Genomic DNA, 19,093 nt, shown 5'->3' with positions numbered 1-19,093 from the left:
AGACGGACATCTTCGGTCATTTGTTGTTTATTGTTTGACTCCCACATATGAGATGACAAATGGACATACTCAACAACCCAGAATATAGACATAAACAGGACAGTATATCTCTTCTTTCTCTTTGTGTTGTCGGGTTATTTCCATAGGGGGGCCCATCCAATATGCGTACCCTGACATCCAGGAATCTAACAAAGCGAAAATGGGCGCTTACAAGTCACAAAGTAACACATTCGTTCCACAGGCAAGTATCCATGGATAATATGCAATATCAAATGGCTAATCATAGTCGTGAGCGATATTAAAGGTACTTACTATTTGGGAATTTTCTTTTGTGTTGTTTTTTCTCAACCCATACTCCATATTCCTGGCTTAGATCCATGGGTTATTGATGTTTTAAGCGAGCGATGGATGGCTACAACAAAGATGAACCAGGTAGCCAGAACAAAAAGCCGAACAAAAGAAATATGGAAAGGTCAAAGGGAATTTCTCTCCGAAAAAAAAACTCTAATGTTGTATGTGTGCCCTCAATGTTGATATTACCTCAATGTTAACTTGTTAAGTGATGAAGCTTTCTTTCTATTGATTAATAGACGTGTGAGGTCCGAACTGCCTTCGAGGGCCTGATTCAAAGACAGTCAAACAATGTAGGCGACATGTAGCTATCAGATTATTGGAGACTGTATATATGATAAGCTGGCGATAATAAATTTTAGGATTGGAAGTTACCTATCTCACACTTTCTCACCTTTAGGTGTTCGTGTTGATTCTACCCTGGCGAGTCTTTCAACCTGAAGAACCCTCAACATGAGAGATGTCTTTTCTGTCAGACCTACACATTTCATAGATGAGGGGTATTCGGAAATGTCAGTGAACCTTTCCTGTTCCTATCTACTTCTCCGCCTACGTTGCCTGATAACTGATACCTTTGATAGAGACAACGAGTCCACAATGTCGTTGGACCTGGATTCTGTAGACTATTCCTTTCAAGATGGACAATTGTATGTCCAGAAAGATGATGGTAACTTACCTCAATCTGTTTTTTCACAACACGGCAGAGCTGACTCGGTGTCTTAGCTTATGGTTGGTCAGATGATGGATGGTGTGACTCTTCAGTAGACCTCGACAGCATCTCTTCCCCGTACGATGAGGAGGAAGTGGAACGATTGGAACTAATGCATCTTATTTTCACGACAACTTCGGATGGGTATCTGCATCTTGCCCCTATCAACCCATATCCGCAACGCATATTAGATATCGGCTGTGGAACGGGGACATGGTGCATTGAAATGGCAGATTCATATCAAAGCGCCGAGGTCATTGGAGTCGAGCTCAGTCCTTCTCAACCGATCCTTGTACCTCCAAATTTGTCGTTTGAGATTGATGGGTTTGAGCAAGAGTGGACGTATTCCCGCTCATTTGATCTTATTCATGCTCGCCTCCTGGCTGGCAGAATCCTCGACTGGCATCGGCTGATGCGACGATGTTTTGAGTAAGGTTTGTTGGTCCCCATCATAAATTCCGGTCTAACTGGATATTAGAAATTGCAATTCTGGTGGATGGGTAGAATTTCAGGATATAGATCCATTGTACAGTCACCGTCATGAGCATATACATCAATCTGCGGCCTTCCAAGGACAGGTTATCTATCCAGGACCATTTCTCGCGCAATGGATGCACGAAGCTGGGTTCATAAATGTGCACGTTGTCAAAAAAAATCAACCCATGATGTCGAGTGCTGTGAGTTCGAAGCTGGTAAGATTTCGTCGAGGCCTAATGGAGGCGCAAATACTTAACTCACGAAAGCAGCAAATGTACACCTGCAGTGACACCCTAATGAATGATGATGCACATGCCTCACCTATCTCGATAGACCTGTAAGTACCCCCAGCGAGATACCTATCAATCAACGCCTCCCGATCTAACAACCTCACAGTTACACCGTTTACGGCCAGAAGCCATGAGGCCCATGATTCATTTTCGACATGAGACGACTTCCAAGATGTGTTATTATGACATGAAATAACGATTATGCTCATGATGGTGTATGTGAGATGTCGGCCTGCGCCATCCTTTCCTTATTTGAAACAGCACCCAGGTAGATCACCTGACCATTCCTATGTACCATGACCTACAAAAACATTGCTTAGACTCTCTAGCGATCATTCATTCATTTTCATTATCAGTTGAACGTTCACTCTTTGCAGCCTCCAAATGAGACCAACCAATATCATACTACTAGGTAGTTATGACTTCGATTCTTTTCTCAAACGCTTCAAACGCTGTTGAATCTCAATCTTGCGTAGTTCCAGTAGCAGATCTTCTTCATCTGCTCCATCCAAGTCATCATAGACGGATTGTGTGATGAATACTGGTTCATTAGGCTTGCCATTAGCAATGACTGACGGTCTGCGAATTTGGTGTACTCCATTTATGTTTTCATTATCCTTTTTCACCCATCCTTTCGACATTTGAACTGCCTTTTCCCAGAGAGCAAACATCTCGGCGCTTTTCTCAGGAGGTACACTAGGTTCAAAGACTGCACCACCAGCGCGATTAATGTCTCTCAACTCGGTGAAGTTGCGCCAAAGGCCTAGGGCTAAGCCAGCGGCAATAGCGGCTCCAAGAGCAGTGGTTTCCCGCATTTTGGGACGGTATACTGGGATTGATACTAGATCTGCTTGAATCTAGGCCAGGACAATTAATCAAGACGTCAATCAGGGTCAGTACTTCAAATGCGTACCTGCATCGCGAGATCTGAGTTACTCATGCCTCCGTCAACAGCAAGCTCTGAAAGCGCATGTCCACTATCTTTCTCCATAGCATCTAATATTGCTTTAGTTTGGTAGCAAGTTGCTTCCAACGTCGCTCTAGCAATGTGGCCTTTTTGTGTGTATTGTGTGATGCCAACTAATATTTCATCAGTCAAATCTCGACGCCTCTGGATATATGAGTGCTTACAGATCGTCCCCTTAGCGTCGTCTATCCAGTATGGAGCGAACAGACCACTAAAAGCCGTCACAAAGATGCAGCCACCGTTGTCTTCCACAGTTGCTGCCAATTCATTGATATCCTTGGATTCTTTGAACAGGCTGAGGTTATTCTGCAGGAATCTGACCCCTGAACCCCCTACGGCAATGCTACCTTCCAGAGCATAGACAGGTTTGCCGTCGAACTGGAATGCGACGGTTGCCAGCAAGCCGTGCTTTGATATCACGGGCTTCTCCCCGACGTTGTATAGGAGAAAGCAGCCTGTTCCATATGTGTTCTTTGCCAAACCGGGATAAAACCCCTTTTGACCTACCAAGGCGGAAGATTGATCTCCTAGGCATCCCATGATTGGGACTCCTTCAAGGATACCGGAAGAAATATTTCCGTACGATTTTCTGTCTGACGAAGGCACGATTCGAGGTAGATGTATCTTTCCTTTGACCCCAAAGAAGTCTAGAAGGCGATCATCGTATTCGAGAGTTGCTAAATTCATAAACATCGTTCTCGATGCGTTCGTTGGATCGGAAACAAATACATTAGCTGCTGGTCCGCCATTCAACTTATATACCAGCCATGAGTCGACAGTACCGAACGCAAGCCGCCCCTTATCATATGCCTCTTTGACCTTCGGTACATTCTTGACCATCCATAGCAGTTTCGTCGAAGATGGATATGTCGAGAGAGGTAAACCACAGATTTGTTGCAAATCTTCGGCACCCTTCCTGGATCTTAGCTCCCTCACAATAGTTTGTGACCGAGTGTCTGTCCACACAATTGCATTGTGCAGAGGCTCTCCAGTCTCGGAGTCCCATAGCACCGTTGTTTCCCTCTGGTTGGTTATTCCGATTGCCTTTATGGACTCTCGAGTGTGCCCGATCTCTTCGAATTTTTTAACTGCTTCTTCAATGCATGTCTCGACTGACGAAACGAGCTCGAGGGGATCGTGTTCGTGCCATCTACAAATACTTAGCATATAGGACTGACAAAGCAAGGCTCATGAGTTGAATATACCCTGGGTTTGGGTATATTTGTTCAAATTCCACTTGATGTGATGCAACAGGCTCACCGTCTCTGTTGAAGATCAGAAACCGGGTGCTTGTTGTTCCCTGATCTATTGAGCCAACGAAAGACTCAGTTAAACCCGGCATTATGACAACCTCACAGGGGTTGTCGTTGATGGAAGGTAAAAAGGCGATAGCAGTCAACAGCAACCGGTAGCCAAGCAAGAGTGCATTGAGTGTTCAACCATTCTGTTTGGGGACGGCGCCAATATATTTCATCTGAACAGCAAATAATCGGATTGGGGGCATCTTGATTGCTTGCCCCCACCCGAATAGCTCCATGTGACTGGGGGAGAAATAGAATCCCGGATCTTTCGCCGGCTGTTGTGTCTTCGTTAGTGCCAATCCTGTCAGAAAGTTTGAGGCACCGAGGCTGCCGGCTTTGTTGGATCGGACGAATCGTTGTCTGTGCGCTCTAAATTGAGAACTACCGGGCTGTATTTCGAATGTTGGATGAATCGGACGAGGCCGGGGATTGATAAGCAACCCGCGCTTCTCCAGAATCTGCACTAAGATGAATACGAGTCTGGGGTCTCCGTGGGGCGTATTTAACTGGTTCTGCACTCCTTCGGTTGTGCTTCAGTGATACCTTTGTCGCACAGCATCAGACAAATCCCTACACATTGTCCAACGTGCCAGAAGACGCTCGTTCCATCATCATCATCATCACACACCGAGTCATTAGTGCAACCACGTTCAGGAAACTCGCCCCCTGTGCGAGGATGACCTACCTAACGGCGCAGCCACTGTGACAATACTTATCTTTCTATACAAAGCCTGAACATTGATGAAACCGTCGGGATTATGAAAGGATGCTACATTGCTGCGCCATCATGAAAATGCGGGGTTAGGAGTATTTGATACGATCAGCATAAGGACATGTACCAACTCATGTGCGAGAGTGGATTCCCTCTCCATTCTTAGTTCTCTGGAATGCAAGACGGATTCTAGACCCCATCGCTATGGCATTCCCATGCGACAGATGAGAAAAACCGGGTCCGGGGAAGGACGATCCCAACAACGATAATGGATAATCCGGGGTACATAATCCGGCGACAATTATACCATACTCGATGACAACGTGAAGTTGGAATCTTTCTGAACATGATAAACAAATTCTGTCAAATTTTCTCGCACCTGATAAACGAGTGTTGCACTGCGCTTAGTACAAGGATGATACTGGTGAAAACCGAGCGGAATGCAAGATTTGTCTCGATTTGGCGATACTTGTCCAGCCAATACTACATGATGTGTTCCACCTCGATAAGCCGTCGCCATGTCTTAATCATCCGGGGGCGTACAACAATGCAACTGTCATCGAAATCATGGTCTTCAAACGAGGAACTCGGTGCATATCAGTGTCTCTGTACGACATCTACCAGCTCGTTTAGAGACGTTTCGGTGATTTAGCTTTTGTTATTCAGTAAACTGACGCTGATTTAGACCCGTGAGACCCTCTAGCAAATTGGTTTCAAGTACAAGTCTTATTGTAACGGTGTTAATAAGCTGGCTGTAGCACAAAATGCGTGGACTTGACTTTTGTCTCATGGCACAGTAACTCAGTGGCAGAACTATCGTCGTACGATAGATGATCACAGTGTTGGGTCCTTTTGGGAGGACTTCAAGAAGAGCCAGATAAGAACGCTATAATCGAGCGCCCACTGTGGACAGCTCTGATTTAGTCACCCACTTGGTCGTATACCTGTATTCTCATGTGAAGCTGTTCCAGAGAGGGTAGTATGGTTACTGACGAAGGCCTGGCCGAAACAATGAGCGGGCCTAATAGGGCAAATGTTATCGGGAATGGAACTCTTGTTCCTCTCTCAGTCATCGAATCGGAGGGCTACAATCAGAAGCAGCTCCTCTGGACTCGACTTCGAAAAGCCTCAAGGGAACCGTTCTCAGAATTCTTCGGAACCATGATTTTGATCTTATTTGGTGATGGAGTCGTTGCGCAAGTCACTCTGAGTAAAAATCAGAGAGGTGACTATCAGTCTATATCATGGGGCTGGGGGTGAGATGATCCTCATGATAAATTTCCATCTTTTACCTGCAACTGTCGAGAAGTAATTGACTTGAATTCCTAGAATTGCTGTCATGCTAGGCGTATATACCAGCGGCATATCCGGCGGCCACATCAACCCAGCCGTAACATTCGCAAACTGTCTATACCGCAAATTCCCCTGGCGCAAGTTCCCCATCTACATGCTCGCTCAAATCTTGGGAGCCATGACTGGAGCCGCCATCGTCTACGCAAACTACAAATCAGCAATTGACGTTTATGAAGGCGGTCCCAATATTCGTACAGTGCCTGGATATTCACAGAATGCCACAGCAGGGATATTCTGTACATACCCTGCACCATTCATGACCAAAACCGGCCAATTCTTTTCCGAGTTCATTGCCAGTTCAATACTGATGTTTACCATCTTTGCAATTAATGATGATAACAACATCGGTGCTGGCCCACTGGCTCCGCTGGTTTTATTCTTTCTCATCTTTGGGATCGGTGCCTGTTTTGGATGGGAGACGGGGTATGCGATTAATCTTGCGCGCGATTTTGGCCCAAGGCTTGTGAGTTATATGATTGGTTATGGTCATAATGTCTGGGCCGCTGGAAATTATTACTTTTGGGTAAGTTATATGCCTTCGCCGACAGTGTTGGATGCAGCATATCCTGATACGAGATGATAGGTTCCCATGGTTGCGCCATTCTGTGGTACTGCTTTCGGGGGTTGGCTTTATGATATGTTTCTATACATAGGTGAAAGCCCAGTGAATACTCCATGGATGGGTTTAAAAAGTTTTAGATCTCATCTTTATGTAGAGAAACGTGGAGAAGTGTGAATATATCAATGGCCTCGAACTGCTATTGGTAAATATTGTTGTCTGTTAACTCGTTACTATACACATTAGAATCTTCGAAAATGCATGTCCATGGAAAAAAGCCTCATCCTCGTAAAAACAAAACGCCGAATCCACCCGTTGTCTTGGTGGATGTATGTGGTAATCTATTTGCGGAAAGCAAGAGCTATGTTGTACTTGCCATGAATCATAATGCATGAATGAAGAGCACCCCAGTCGTGAATAGGATGAAAACGCCGGAAAAAATGACTGATGAGGTGTATAAACCGCTAATGATGTAACCATGAGGAATGACGCGGGAAATTTACAAGATAGGTGAGCCTATCTGATGCGGGTGTTTCACTGTAGTGAAGATGAGAAGCGTAATTTTGAGAATGGTGAGCTGGCTTCTCAAGTTGGAGATGATAGATGTGTAGTCGAAGTGGTTGAGATGAAGATAATACTCTCAACCACATCTTAGTGGTGGCGGGGAATGATGAAGGAGATGTCGGCATCAGTGTCGATAAGAGAGAAGTGTATCATAAGACCGCTCTAACGGGTCTCATGGTGTCGATGTGATGCCAGTAGAGTGCGACCATGTTCGTTGTTGGTCGTACACTTAACGCCACAGAGGGAAGAGGAACCCAAAGACAAGGGAGGTTGAAATGAAATAGACTGGAAAGAACATTGTAAACACAGTCAACTTGTCACTACCGGAAGTAGTATGCGCAGATGAAGGATTATCATTCGTAATTGACGCAGTGGCGGTTGCTACCCAGGGCCAAATGTTTGGAGTAGTCCAAGACGAGGTTTCGCGATGAGTGCCAGCCCATGGGATAGGGGCATCACCCCCAGATGAAGTGACTGTTGCCGCAGAGGCATCTGTAGCCACCGATGCGGTCGCAGCCATATTACCATCAACACTGCCTCCTACAGCCGAGATGGAGTCTGATGTTCCACTCTGACTGGTATAGACATATTGCTTTCCGGTCGAATAATCAATCACCGAAACCGATTTGCAGTACATGGTAAAAGGGCCCTTGCTATAATCCGTCGTTCCGCCGGCCCAGTTGATTGTGCCTGATGGGTTGCTGGGGTCACCGCCAGCCCAGATACCAATCTTGATCATCATCGGGGTCTGAGGGTATTGGCCTGCGTTGGCGGATGCTGGAGTCATGCTGCGAACAGTCTTGCCGTCAACCTGCCACACAATCATATTGGCCGTCCAATCGACTGTGTACGTATGAAAACTGTTCTGGTTGTTCGACATTGCAATCGTCTGCTCACGATTGTATTGCGATGTGTCACCGTGACCAAAGTAGTTTGTTTGTACATTCGAGTCTTGGCCTCCAAGAAACTCGAAATCGATCTCGTCTAGGGTATCTGATTGCATCACTATACTGCTGACAATGCCGGTGCCGGGGGCTGCTTGAAGAACAACTTCGAGATGGCCCCACATGATGTAGAAGTCGGAGGTGATTAAGGGTGAATCGCCCGAGTTGGCAACTGTGAAAGCTGCGCCTGTGCTGCTGCTGTATTCTACTTTGCCGGATGCCGTCCAGCTTTTCTGAGCCCCTTTGGTGAAATCGAAGTTCGCGGAACCGCCGAGTGCTGGGTCAGGTGGGCAGCCTGGATAAAGAGTTAGACATACTGTAACTTGATAGAGTTATTTTGGGGTGATTACCACTTTGTTCTCGGGGGTCGCAATTAGTATAAGTTTGTGCAGACACTTGTGTTGATAGGATCAGTGCAGCAGTTGCTGCAGCCAACCCGGAGAACTTCATGTTGTCGCGATGAAAGACTCAATCCGATCGATAAAAGGAAAGGAAAAGCTCTTTGGCTATCTAGCCTGAGCAATTCGGAAAGTCTGTCTGCAAGAACCGATCACACAAGAAGCTGACTGACTGACTCGAACAAAAGAGGATGCTTGGGTAATCACACAAGTCACTTCACACAAGTTGGAAGGAAAGCAGAAAACTCTTCAGGCTTTCAAGAGATTGTTATTGATATAGCGTAACGTATACCTCTACTGTTTACCAGCCTCTTCTGTTTTCCTGTTTGGCACGGTGGGGCGATTTTCTAGACATCTGAGCCTAATCAGTGCATTGGCCAATGAAAGAAAACTCTGCCCAGCCATGTCGGGCGCTAAACCACAACTGGACAACGATCATTGACCAGTTGTTATGATGAGATCCAGTAGACGATGACAATTTCTTACAGACAATTGCAATGAGCATTGTGTTGATAAAGGGACATTGAGATATGGCTCTGGCTGACTATGGAGGATATTGCGGAGTTCCATATGGAGCAAACTTGACAGCATCGAGTTCCAGACATTGCAAGGTTTCGAAAAAGTTCAACAGCCACAGCCCGCTGACGTGTACACCGTCATGGCACATCAATGATAATTGCAAATTATGGGGTCCTCTACTTGTATCGACAAGACATCATCATTTGCTGATGGTTTTGTTGTGTACTCCTTTTGATGCATTTGATTGGTCAGAAAATAAAGAGGCGGGAAGCGGCACTTGGACCACGTGGGGTTGGCCCACCGTCCAGCCTCTTTTTGTACGTACTATGTATGGAGTCTGTTCAGAGTGTTCAGGATTTATGCTACATCGACTCCGTATGAAATCAATATTACTGTCAGACCCAGAATCTGCAAAGAGGTTCTACGCGATTATTATGCATCTTCCGGGCAAGAAGACGTTTGAATGATATTGTGGGTACGGAGTATTTGTGTTGCGTTTAAGGCTGACGTTCGAGCTGTAACATATGAAGTTCGATTGAGGGATTAGTAAATGGCTTCTAAGGTCCCAGAGCTTCTAGTATAGAGCATTATCAGTCTTCAATTGATCTAGAGCTTGTCTGATCACTTTTGGTAGCACCCTGTTTCTCACACCTTCATTTACTTGACGTGTCTATTTAATGGTGGGAATGAGGTTCTGCTTAAAATCGGGCATAGCCATGAGATACTGTGTATGGGTCTTCCACTGTCATATTTGGTCCTCAAAAGAGATATCTTTTATGTAGATCGCATTCAGAAATGTTTCTGTAGTTAACTTGATACTGTCCGAAGCCCTATCGGGACCTTCAGTTCAGTCAAACAAAATTAATTCCTGTGTTCGAGTCGGAATCTTCACGATTTATTAAAGCGATCAAGAGTAGAAAAATGCATGATCACATTATTCCTAGACGCAAGCTGCATTTCAGCCTCAAGATTGGCAACGATCCATGCAGGAAGGGCTATTTTAGTACCCTTGGTGTTTCATCTTCAGCTTGTCCGTTTAGACTCAGATTCCACCATCCCCCATTCTTCCTCAAAGTGGCTAGATTCGCGACGAGTGCATGACCAGTCTCAAATCAAGCAGGAGGATGCATGAAGAGAAGCTGACATAACGAAATACATGCCGCAGTGGGATTAGTACTTGGTTGATATGTGGATTGTGGGAGACTTTCCTCTGTTCCACGGAGTACTCCGTCAGTAGTCTTTATATACTGAGTCTATAAGTGTTAGGAGTCTCTAATGTCACGCTGCAGAAACGTCGAGAACACTCATACGTTACAATTATACATGATGTCACCGCATAAGCATTTATGACAAATTTCTGTATGAGTCGGGCCATACAAAGATATTAATACACGTCTTTGAGACAAAGCGGGCGGCCTGAAAACTGGGCAGATTATCCAGACTGCAAGACGGGATGAAAGGCTATGATGAGTGAGCGCTTCGATGAGTGTGAAAAAAAATATGACCTGCTTCATGGCCTCATAGTTCTGATGATTTTGTATGAAGCTGAACATTCAGCGTCGTGTTCCCAGTAGTTACTAGTGACTCCATGTACTTACTCTATGCACTTTATGACGCATTGACCAGAGTGTCCAGGGGCAGATCCAACGTCTGCTACGTATAGTAGTCACATCATTTAAACGAATAAGCCGCCGAGCAATGCATCCAGGTCAGATTCGTAGGTGTACGAAGGTGAAAAGATCTCGACAACGGAATTCGTGCTCGTTGAGGGCTAACCCTTTTAGGCTCTCGTCGACCCCGGTTCGAGTGCCAAGACCGCCAGTCCAGATTGACCGTTCGCTCCCGCCAAAACTGAACTAAACGATTGAACTTACCTCTCTGTAACCTTCAACCTTCAACCTACAACCCCGGCCATCTTCTCCATGACTCGACTCGTGGTTTGAGTCATTTGTTTTATCACTAAAATATATCTTCGATTACTCACGACAACTTTTAAGCATTACCAAACAGGGTCTTTATATATACTACCTCTCCATGCTCTACCTGCTGCAACTCGGTCGAGTCATGTAGCGATGCCGTCGCATTGTTGCGCTAATCGTGAATATACAAAATCCATCTTGTATCTTTGACGTCGCATCGCCTACGCATTCTCTCCCTTTGATATATCGCCGCATTGAGCATCTACTACGCGACTTGCTCAATCTCAATTCCACACTGCTACTTCTCCAGCTGAGCTGCAGACGTCACCGCAACCGCAATTCCGCTCCTATTCTTCGGTCCATGGTCGGCGATCAAACTCGTGACTTTTCGAGCTACCCGTGCAGTATCAAATGAGCTAGGGTTGGAGAGAGGCTTTTGTTGCGCGTTTACACTTTCCTTCTACTGCAATTGTGAGAGACTTGTCAACAACCCCGCTTCATGGCCAGGCGAAACGGGGACCTCATGTCCCTGAACGAACGACATGGCTCGGAAAGCTCCACTAGCAGCTATCGTTCGCAGTCAACAGTGAGAGATGACACTGCTGCGAACGGGTTGCGAAATGGGAATGGTAATGGCCGCCAGACACCGTCGCAGTCAGGTCTGAAAAGGTATGCTCGCTCTGAACTGAGATTCTAGCAGTTGGCTCCATGCCATATGTTTTACACCGGATTGGTCCCCATTGGATATTTCGACTCCGGTCAACTACTCTTTGGGCTCATTCTTCACTTGCCGTTTGCGAAACGTATAGTTTCTAATATTTTGATTCTAGGTACCCCTCTGGCCGACAAGGTGATGCACCCACACCTCCCGAGCTATATACATCGATGTTTTCTCACTCCCCCTCCATATCCCCGACTGATCTACGCAGGCCCGGCCCTGGTGTGCCAAATCATCGCAAAGCATTGGCAATCTTAGGTGCTGATGATTACTTCTCTCTAAACTCGGCGCCACCGCCACCACCTCCTCCTGCGTCCGGATCTTATCAAATCACCCTCAATCCGATAGCCCACGACCCTTTTCGCGCATCATGGGCGGCACCAGCGTCACCAGCGTCACCAGTACCGCAAGACAAAACCGAACCTTTCCACCGTAACTCTGGCACTTTCCTTCAAGATGCGTCCGAGCACGAGGTCTCGCCGATTACTCCCTCGTTCCGTCCCGGTAGTGAGGCCACCTCAGATTCCGATGTCCACGATTTCGGTTACAAGGAATTTAGACGAGAGTCTGCTGCAAGTGCAACAAGCAGTAACTCCAAGTCGAGCCAGAACGGACATTTCCGTAAGCGGCTTCATGGGTTCTTTGGGAACGGCACCGGAGACGAAAATGCTTCTGCGGAGAGCAGTAGGCGTGAACATTCCGAACCTAATACTCGAAACCGTGAGACTCCCGTGTCACGACATCGAAATGATTCAACGGCGTCAAAACCTTTATCGGAGAGCTCTAAAGCTCGAACCATATCACCACGGCCCTCAAGACCACTGACACCAGCACCCTCTAGTGAAGTCACCCCGTGGATTTTCCAACAATACAACGTAAGTACTTGCCCCTCAATACTCCTCAAGCCCAATTCACTCTAATATCACTTCGTACAGGATATCCCCCACTATGGTGAGGCACCCATACGGAAGGAGCCCACTGGCCCTGACAGTCAACGTTTTACCAATGGCAAAGCCGCGTCTATCAATTCCGACCACAAATCCTCACATAAACTTCCTTTTCCGGGACGACGCCATTCTCGAAGCAAGGAAGGAAAACCCACATCTGCTGGGTCTTACGAGTCTACCTTTCGGTCGACTGGTTCTGCCAACCCTCAAGATGCCGATGCAGGCTCCCATATTCGAGACGCCGGGGGTTTATTGGCATCTACCGCAATGAGTTCAACGAGTACTTTGGCCGGACGTCCTACAAGTCCCACCCCTAGTGCTCAAAGCTCCATAGTTCAGAGAGATACTGGCTCGGGCCATGACTCTCCAGGTCCTAAGCGTGGTTTTATTAGGCATTGGATACTTGGGGGCAGCAAGTCTTCTAATTTGAAAAGCCTACCAGGTTCAGAAAAAAACTTGCATGATGCCATACGAAGTGCTGCCAAGGGGCCCAAACGCGACACCTCGCCTTATCGGCATCGCCAGGGTAGCCTTGATGATGGCGTGGGAAGACATGGTGAAAGCCTCGAGTATGACCGCAAGAAAGATGGGAGAGGCCTAGGCATTCGTTCTCACGGGGTCAAGAAAGTCCGAAAACACACTGCAAACAAGTCGCCAACACGGCGAGAGGAGAATTATTTTCCACTTGACACTAATCTTGATAATATGGAAGGCATAGTCAGCGGACCCAGACCACTTTCGCCTAACAACCAACCAGCGATCTTCGACGGTACTCTGGGGGAGGACCGACCGCCGCAAGAAAATCAGGTTGGCGATTGGAATGCTCCTGATAGTTGGCGAGTTATAGAGCGAGGCGACGATGTTGTGCGTGGTCTTCCCGAGATAGATGACGAGCTCGAAGCTGCCGCCATACATGACAGTTCTAGTTATTTCATTCGTGTCTTTCGCATTGACTCAACGTTTGCAACACTGTCAGCTCCTCTGCATGCAACAGTCTCAGATATTCTGGAATTGCTTGGGAAGAAGTCTTTTCTTCAGGATGACTTGAAAAACTATGAAATTGTCATGCGCAAGAACGATCTGTCAAGGCAACTTGAACATGGGGAACGTCCTATTCTACTACAAAAGAGGCTCCTTGAACAAGTGGGCTACCTGCCGAAGGATAGAATTGAGGATGTCGGCCGTGAAGATCATAGTTATATATGTCGATTTATATTCCTGCCCACCAAACTTAACAGCTATGTCACTTTGGATGCTGACCCTGGATTCAACAAGAGTCAGAAGTTCAGTCACGTTGATCTTCAAGGACGCAGTCTTGCTACGATACCAATAAGTCTCTACAAGAGAGCGCCTGAGATCATTTCTTTGAACCTATCACGCAACCTAGACATGGACGTGCCGTCAGACTTCATAACGAGCTGTATCAACTTACGTGAAATCAAATTCATGAGCAATGAAGCCTGGCGCCTACCAGCCAGTTTCCGACTGGCTACTCGACTTACATACCTCGATGCCTCTAATAACAGGCTTGACACGCTGGACCATACCGATCTATCTGAGCTACATGGTCTTGTCAGTATCAAATTGGCGAATAACAAATTGTCATCTTTGCCAAACTATTTCAGGGATTACTCTTCATTGCGAAGTCTGACACTCTCTTCAAACAACTTCAAGATTTTCCCGGACTTTCTCTGCGATCTTCCAAACTTGGTCGATCTTGATATTAGCTTCAACAGCATTCGTGAACTACCACACATAGGCCGCCTCACACAGCTGGAGCGCCTATGGGTGACGAATAACAAGTTGTCCGGGCCTCTTGATAAGTCGTTTCAAGGTCTAAAAAGCATAAAAGAAATAGATGCTCGGTTTAATGACATTGAAAATGTTGACAGCATTATGCAATTGCCTCGACTGGAGCAGTTGTTGCTGGGACACAATGCCGTGACGAGATTTAGGGGCAGTTTTCCCAAACTACGAACACTGGTACTTGACCATTGTCCAATTACGCAGTTTGAGTTGGATGCTCCTATACAGACGCTTACTTCTTTGAATATCGCCTCAGGGAAATTAGTGCAACTGAAAGATTCGACTTTTGAGAATCTTCCCAACCTCACAAAGCTGATTCTAGACAAGAATTTCTTTTCGTCACTTTCGACTTATATTGGCAAGTTGCGCCGTCTCGAGCATTTCAGCATCATCAAAAATCCTTTGAAATCATTGCCACCGACAATCGGTTGTCTGTCAGAACTCAAACATTTGAATCTGAGAGAATGTAATTTGGAACGGCTACCGTCTGAGATCTGGTTTTGTTTGAAGCTCGAACACTTGAATGTTTCTTCAAATATACTTGATGGGTTTCCAAAGCACACCGGCCAACCCCCAGTACCACCCGGGGAGTATATATCGCCTTCACAAGCGACAACACCTGGCTTGTCTAATTCTCCAAGCTACGAGAATATGGCTTCTCTTGATGAAGTTCAATCACGGCGTCCAAGTCAGAATTCAGGGGGTCTATTGAGTCTTGCCGGGGGCTCGCCTAGTATCGGTCGCAACAACTCGTTACAGTCGAATTATGTTCCTGGTAGCCGCAAAGCTTCGACGGCATCACGAGCGTACACAGATGGATCTGGTTCCACTAGAAAAGATTCAAACTTTGCACAAAGACTTGCCACAACGTTCTCTGGATCCCTTCGAAATCTGTACCTAGCAGATAATCGCCTGGAAGATGATGTTTTCAGAGAGTTGGCCTTCCTCCCTGAATTACGTGTCCTCAATCTCTCATACAATGCTTTGACTGAGGTACCTCAAGGTTATCTCAAGAGGTGGCAAAATCTGACCGATATCTTTCTTTCTGGCAATGAACTCGCATCATTACCTTCTGATGACTTGGAGGAAACGAGCAATCTCAAGACTATTCATTTGAATGGGAATCGGTTCCAGGTCTTGCCAGCGGAGCTCTGTAAGGTCAGCAAATTGGCTATACTGGACGTGGGCAGCAATCTGCTCAAGTATAATGTCTCCAACTGGCCTTACGATTGGAATTGGAATTGGAACCGTAATCTCAAATACCTCAACTTTTCCGGGAACAAACGGCTAGAGATCAAACCGAACATTGCTTCTTTGGGGTCAAACTCTGTCAATGGAACCGATTTGACCGGATTTAACTCACTGACGCACCTGCGTATCTTGGGTCTAATGGACGTGACCTTGACAATTAAAACGGTTCCCGAGGAAACGGAGGATCGACGTGTCCGTACTTCGGCGTCGCTTGCAGGATCATTGGCATACGGAATGGCTGATTTCCTTGGAAAAGACGAGCATTTATCTATCATTGATATGATGGTTCCTCGTCTGCGTTCTGATAACATGGACACGTTGGTTGGCATGTTTGACGGCCAGTCCCAGTCCATTGGTGGTTCCAAGATTGCGAAATTTCTTCACGAAAACTTCACGCACTGCTTTGTCGATGAGCTGAAAAAGCTGTCGCCTGATACGGACACTCCGCTAGACGCACTGAGAAGGACTTTCCTTACATTGAACAAGGATATGGCGGGGGCAGCATATAAGTCTATAGATGACAAGGAAGTCCGTCAATTTACTCGTGGTTCTACTGCTGCGAAATTGCTCAGTAAGGACGATATTCACTCAGGAGGAGTTGCCACGGTACTCTACTTGAGAAACATGGACTTGTATGTTGCAAACGTGGGTGATGCGCAAGCGGTCCTAGTCAAGTCAGATGGAACAATCAGACCCCTTACTTTCAACCATGATCCAGCTGAAACTGGCGAACGAAATCGTATACGAGAGGCTGGTGGCTTTGTTTCGCGCAATGGGAAGCTTAACGACGTGCTTCCTGTCTCCCGAGCGTTCGGTTACTTTCCTCTGATTCCTTCTGTGGTCGCAGCGCCGCACACTGCTCACTTTACATTGACCGAGCAAGATGAGATGATCATTATGGCATCTCGGGAGGTCTGGGATTATATTACTTTCGATCTAGTTGTTGACGTCGCACGCGCTGAACGTAGAGACCTTATGATCGCAAGTCAGAAAATCCGTGATCTTGCAATCGCATTCGGAGCATCCAACAAGCTAATGGTGATGATTGTTGGGGTGAGCGAACTGAAGAAACGTGAGAGGTACAGAAAGCTTCGAAACGCTAGTCTTTCTGTTGGTCCATCGTCGTTCCCCGAAGAGGTTCTTCCACCCAAGCGTGCCCGGAGGGCTCGAGATGCTGTTGGTGACTCCAGACTCGCCCGCTTCAACTTTGTCGATGCACCCGTTGGAGATCTGGCTATCATTTTCACGGATATCAAAAAGTCCACCTCTCTTTGGGAGACTTGCCCGGAGGCTATGAGGTCTGCCATCCAAATCCACAATGATATCTTGCGTCGGCAACTGGGTATAGTCGGCGGTTATGAAGTCAAGACTGAAGGGGATGCGTTTATGGTAGCATTTTCAACAACTAGTGCTGCCCTCCTTTGGTGTTTCAATTGTCAGACCCAATTACTAGAAGCCGAGTGGCCTAAAGAGATATTGGAACAACCGCAGTGCAAAGAACGGTACGATAAAGATGGAAATCTCATATTCAGAGGCCTTTCAGTCAGAATGGGCACTCACTGGGGCGAACCAGTTTGTGAGAAAGATCCGGTAACGAATCGTATGGACTACTTCGGCCCTATGGTCAACCGAGCGTCCCGTATCTCAGCTGTTGCCGATGGAGGACAAATCTTTGTGTCCTCTGATTTCATGAGCGAGCTTCAACGAACTAGTGAAGTCTATGCAGAAAGCGAGCGGTCGCTCTCTGTAAGCTCGGAAAGCGACTACGGAGATCCTCTACAAAACATCCGTAGAGAACTACAACAACTCAACAGTCAAGGATTCATTGTCAAAGATCAGGGCGAGAAGAAACTGAAAGGTCTCGAGAACCCGGAATCGGTCTATCTCATTCTGCCACACTCTCTTTCAGGAAGACTTGCAGCCCAGGAAGGTGTTTCCCCAGATGAAGATTTGGCGCCTGCAACTATCAAGAAAGGCTCTCAACTGGATATTCGTACGGATGAGATTTGGCAACTCTGGGAAATTACTCTCCGTCTAGAGCGCCTCTGTAGCTCTCTAGAGGCACCTGAGACGAGTGAGACCACCCTGCCCAATCGCCAGTTGATGGGGGCAATTCAAAGAGCAGGTGGTGAACTAGCAGATGCCACAATCCTGAGCATCGTTGAATCGCAAGTCACTCGAATTGAGAATTGCATCAATACTCTTGCCATCCGTCACATGATGCATCCATTCAAACAGGGAGGTTCGTTACGTGACCACGCGATGACCATGGCGGAAGTTATCTCGCAGCTCCAAAGCCAACTTGCAGAATTCCAAGCCCTCAAGGACTATCTCAATACAGCTGCAACTGGCGCTCCTGACCCGGCAGCTATCGTAGGCCGCGATCTGAAATCACCCAGTTCTGACAGCAGTAGAGTCAATTCGAACTCTTCGTCGCACATACGTCTCCTATTATCACCTCCCTCACCCGACCGCTGATGTTAATGAATTTTTCTATGGTGCTGTAATATGGTGCCGACTCAACTATACGACCCTCACACTACATATATATACACATTTGTGTTAATTTTATAACTTTCTTTCTACCTTCATTGGGGCGGAGTCCGGACTGTTACTTTCGACACGCATACCTTTTTGGCTTTCATTGGGTGGCCGAGTCAGCTTTGCTCAATAGATTGGTTATCTATTTGGTTTGGCGGGACTTTCTTCCTCTATCTCTTGCTTTTTCATCGAGAGATGTTATTACGCTCATGTTATACATAGAGTCGCTTTTGCGATTATGACAATTTACGGCTTACATATATGGACATTTCAAGGGGTCGGTTGTCTGGTTCTCTCGATACTGAGAGAGTGAAATCTTTGTTTGATAACAGCTTTTTAGCCATTTGAGGTATATCGGTTCTTTGGGCGAGTTGCATCGGATGGCAGTTTATGACTTGTACCTATTATTATTATTATTATTATCTATATTACTCTATTAAGATTTCATTTAAATAATGATTGTGGAATCTTCAGAACTGCATAATCATCTGTCTATCTACGCGAAAGTTGATAAAGCCAAGGTGATATACCTAGATGGCCCTGCCTTTCATGGACTTTGGGAGTCACACTTTTGGACTTATAATTCAACACCATTTCTCGAAACTGCTGGGTAACAAAACGTCAACTGGTGTTATGTATTTAAACATGGCCGGGAACGCAACAATCAATACCTTACCAGTACCCACCTCAGGAGTGGAGTTTACTAGTGGATAACTTAGCGTAACATTTTCTCACGCATCCCATAAAAAAAAAGTAAAATGACACCC

At 46.3% G+C, this 19,093-nt stretch overlaps 5 protein-coding genes across 5 annotated transcripts, besides 1 other annotated feature; 3 read left to right on the top strand and 2 right to left on the bottom strand.

Annotated features, from left to right (window-relative positions):
* Window positions 1–948: 948 nt before the first annotated feature.
* Window positions 949–1,493, top strand: TSTA_092450 (uncharacterized protein; the record flags this gene model as incomplete). Its single annotated transcript, XM_002478920.1, has 2 exons — window positions 949–1,018; window positions 1,117–1,493. 2 exons carry the CDS (start codon window positions 949–951, stop codon window positions 1,491–1,493), a joined length of 447 nt encoding a protein of 148 aa, XP_002478965.1.
* Window positions 1,494–2,243: 750 nt separating this feature from the next.
* TSTA_092440 (glycerol kinase, putative) lies at window positions 2,244–4,136 on the bottom strand (the record flags this gene model as incomplete). The annotated part of the gene is made up of 4 exons (XM_002478919.1): window positions 2,244–2,684; window positions 2,741–2,907; window positions 2,959–3,944; window positions 4,000–4,136. 4 exons carry the CDS (start codon window positions 4,134–4,136, stop codon window positions 2,244–2,246), a joined length of 1,731 nt encoding a protein of 576 aa, XP_002478964.1.
* Window positions 4,137–5,818: 1,682 nt separating this feature from the next.
* On the top strand, window positions 5,819–6,859 carry TSTA_092430 (aquaglyceroporin, putative; the record flags this gene model as incomplete). The annotated part of the gene is made up of 3 exons (XM_002478918.1): window positions 5,819–6,063; window positions 6,137–6,683; window positions 6,821–6,859. The coding sequence occupies 3 exons, from the start codon at window positions 5,819–5,821 to the stop codon at window positions 6,857–6,859; spliced, it is 831 nt and encodes a 276-aa protein (XP_002478963.1).
* Window positions 6,860–7,512: 653 nt separating this feature from the next.
* On the bottom strand, window positions 7,513–8,677 carry TSTA_092420 (cell wall glucanase, putative; the record flags this gene model as incomplete). The annotated part of the gene is made up of 2 exons (XM_002478917.1): window positions 7,513–8,522; window positions 8,578–8,677. The coding sequence occupies 2 exons, from the start codon at window positions 8,675–8,677 to the stop codon at window positions 7,513–7,515; spliced, it is 1,110 nt and encodes a 369-aa protein (XP_002478962.1).
* A 2,885-nt stretch (window positions 8,678–11,562) lies between these two features.
* On the top strand, window positions 11,563–18,263 carry TSTA_092410 (adenylate cyclase AcyA; the record flags this gene model as incomplete). The annotated part of the gene is made up of 3 exons (XM_002478916.1): window positions 11,563–11,732; window positions 11,894–12,656; window positions 12,717–18,263. 3 exons carry the CDS (start codon window positions 11,563–11,565, stop codon window positions 18,261–18,263), a joined length of 6,480 nt encoding a protein of 2,159 aa, XP_002478961.1.
* A 465-nt stretch (window positions 18,264–18,728) lies between these two features.
* Window positions 18,729–18,749: a microsatellite.
* Between the last annotated feature and the right edge of the window lie 344 nt (window positions 18,750–19,093).

Source organism: Talaromyces stipitatus, genomic scaffold (genome assembly GCF_000003125.1).
Source record: "Talaromyces stipitatus ATCC 10500 scf_1105507295527 genomic scaffold, whole genome shotgun sequence".
Taxonomy (NCBI): domain Eukaryota; kingdom Fungi; phylum Ascomycota; class Eurotiomycetes; order Eurotiales; family Trichocomaceae; genus Talaromyces; species Talaromyces stipitatus.
This window is presented reverse-complemented; position numbering and strand designations above follow the sequence as displayed.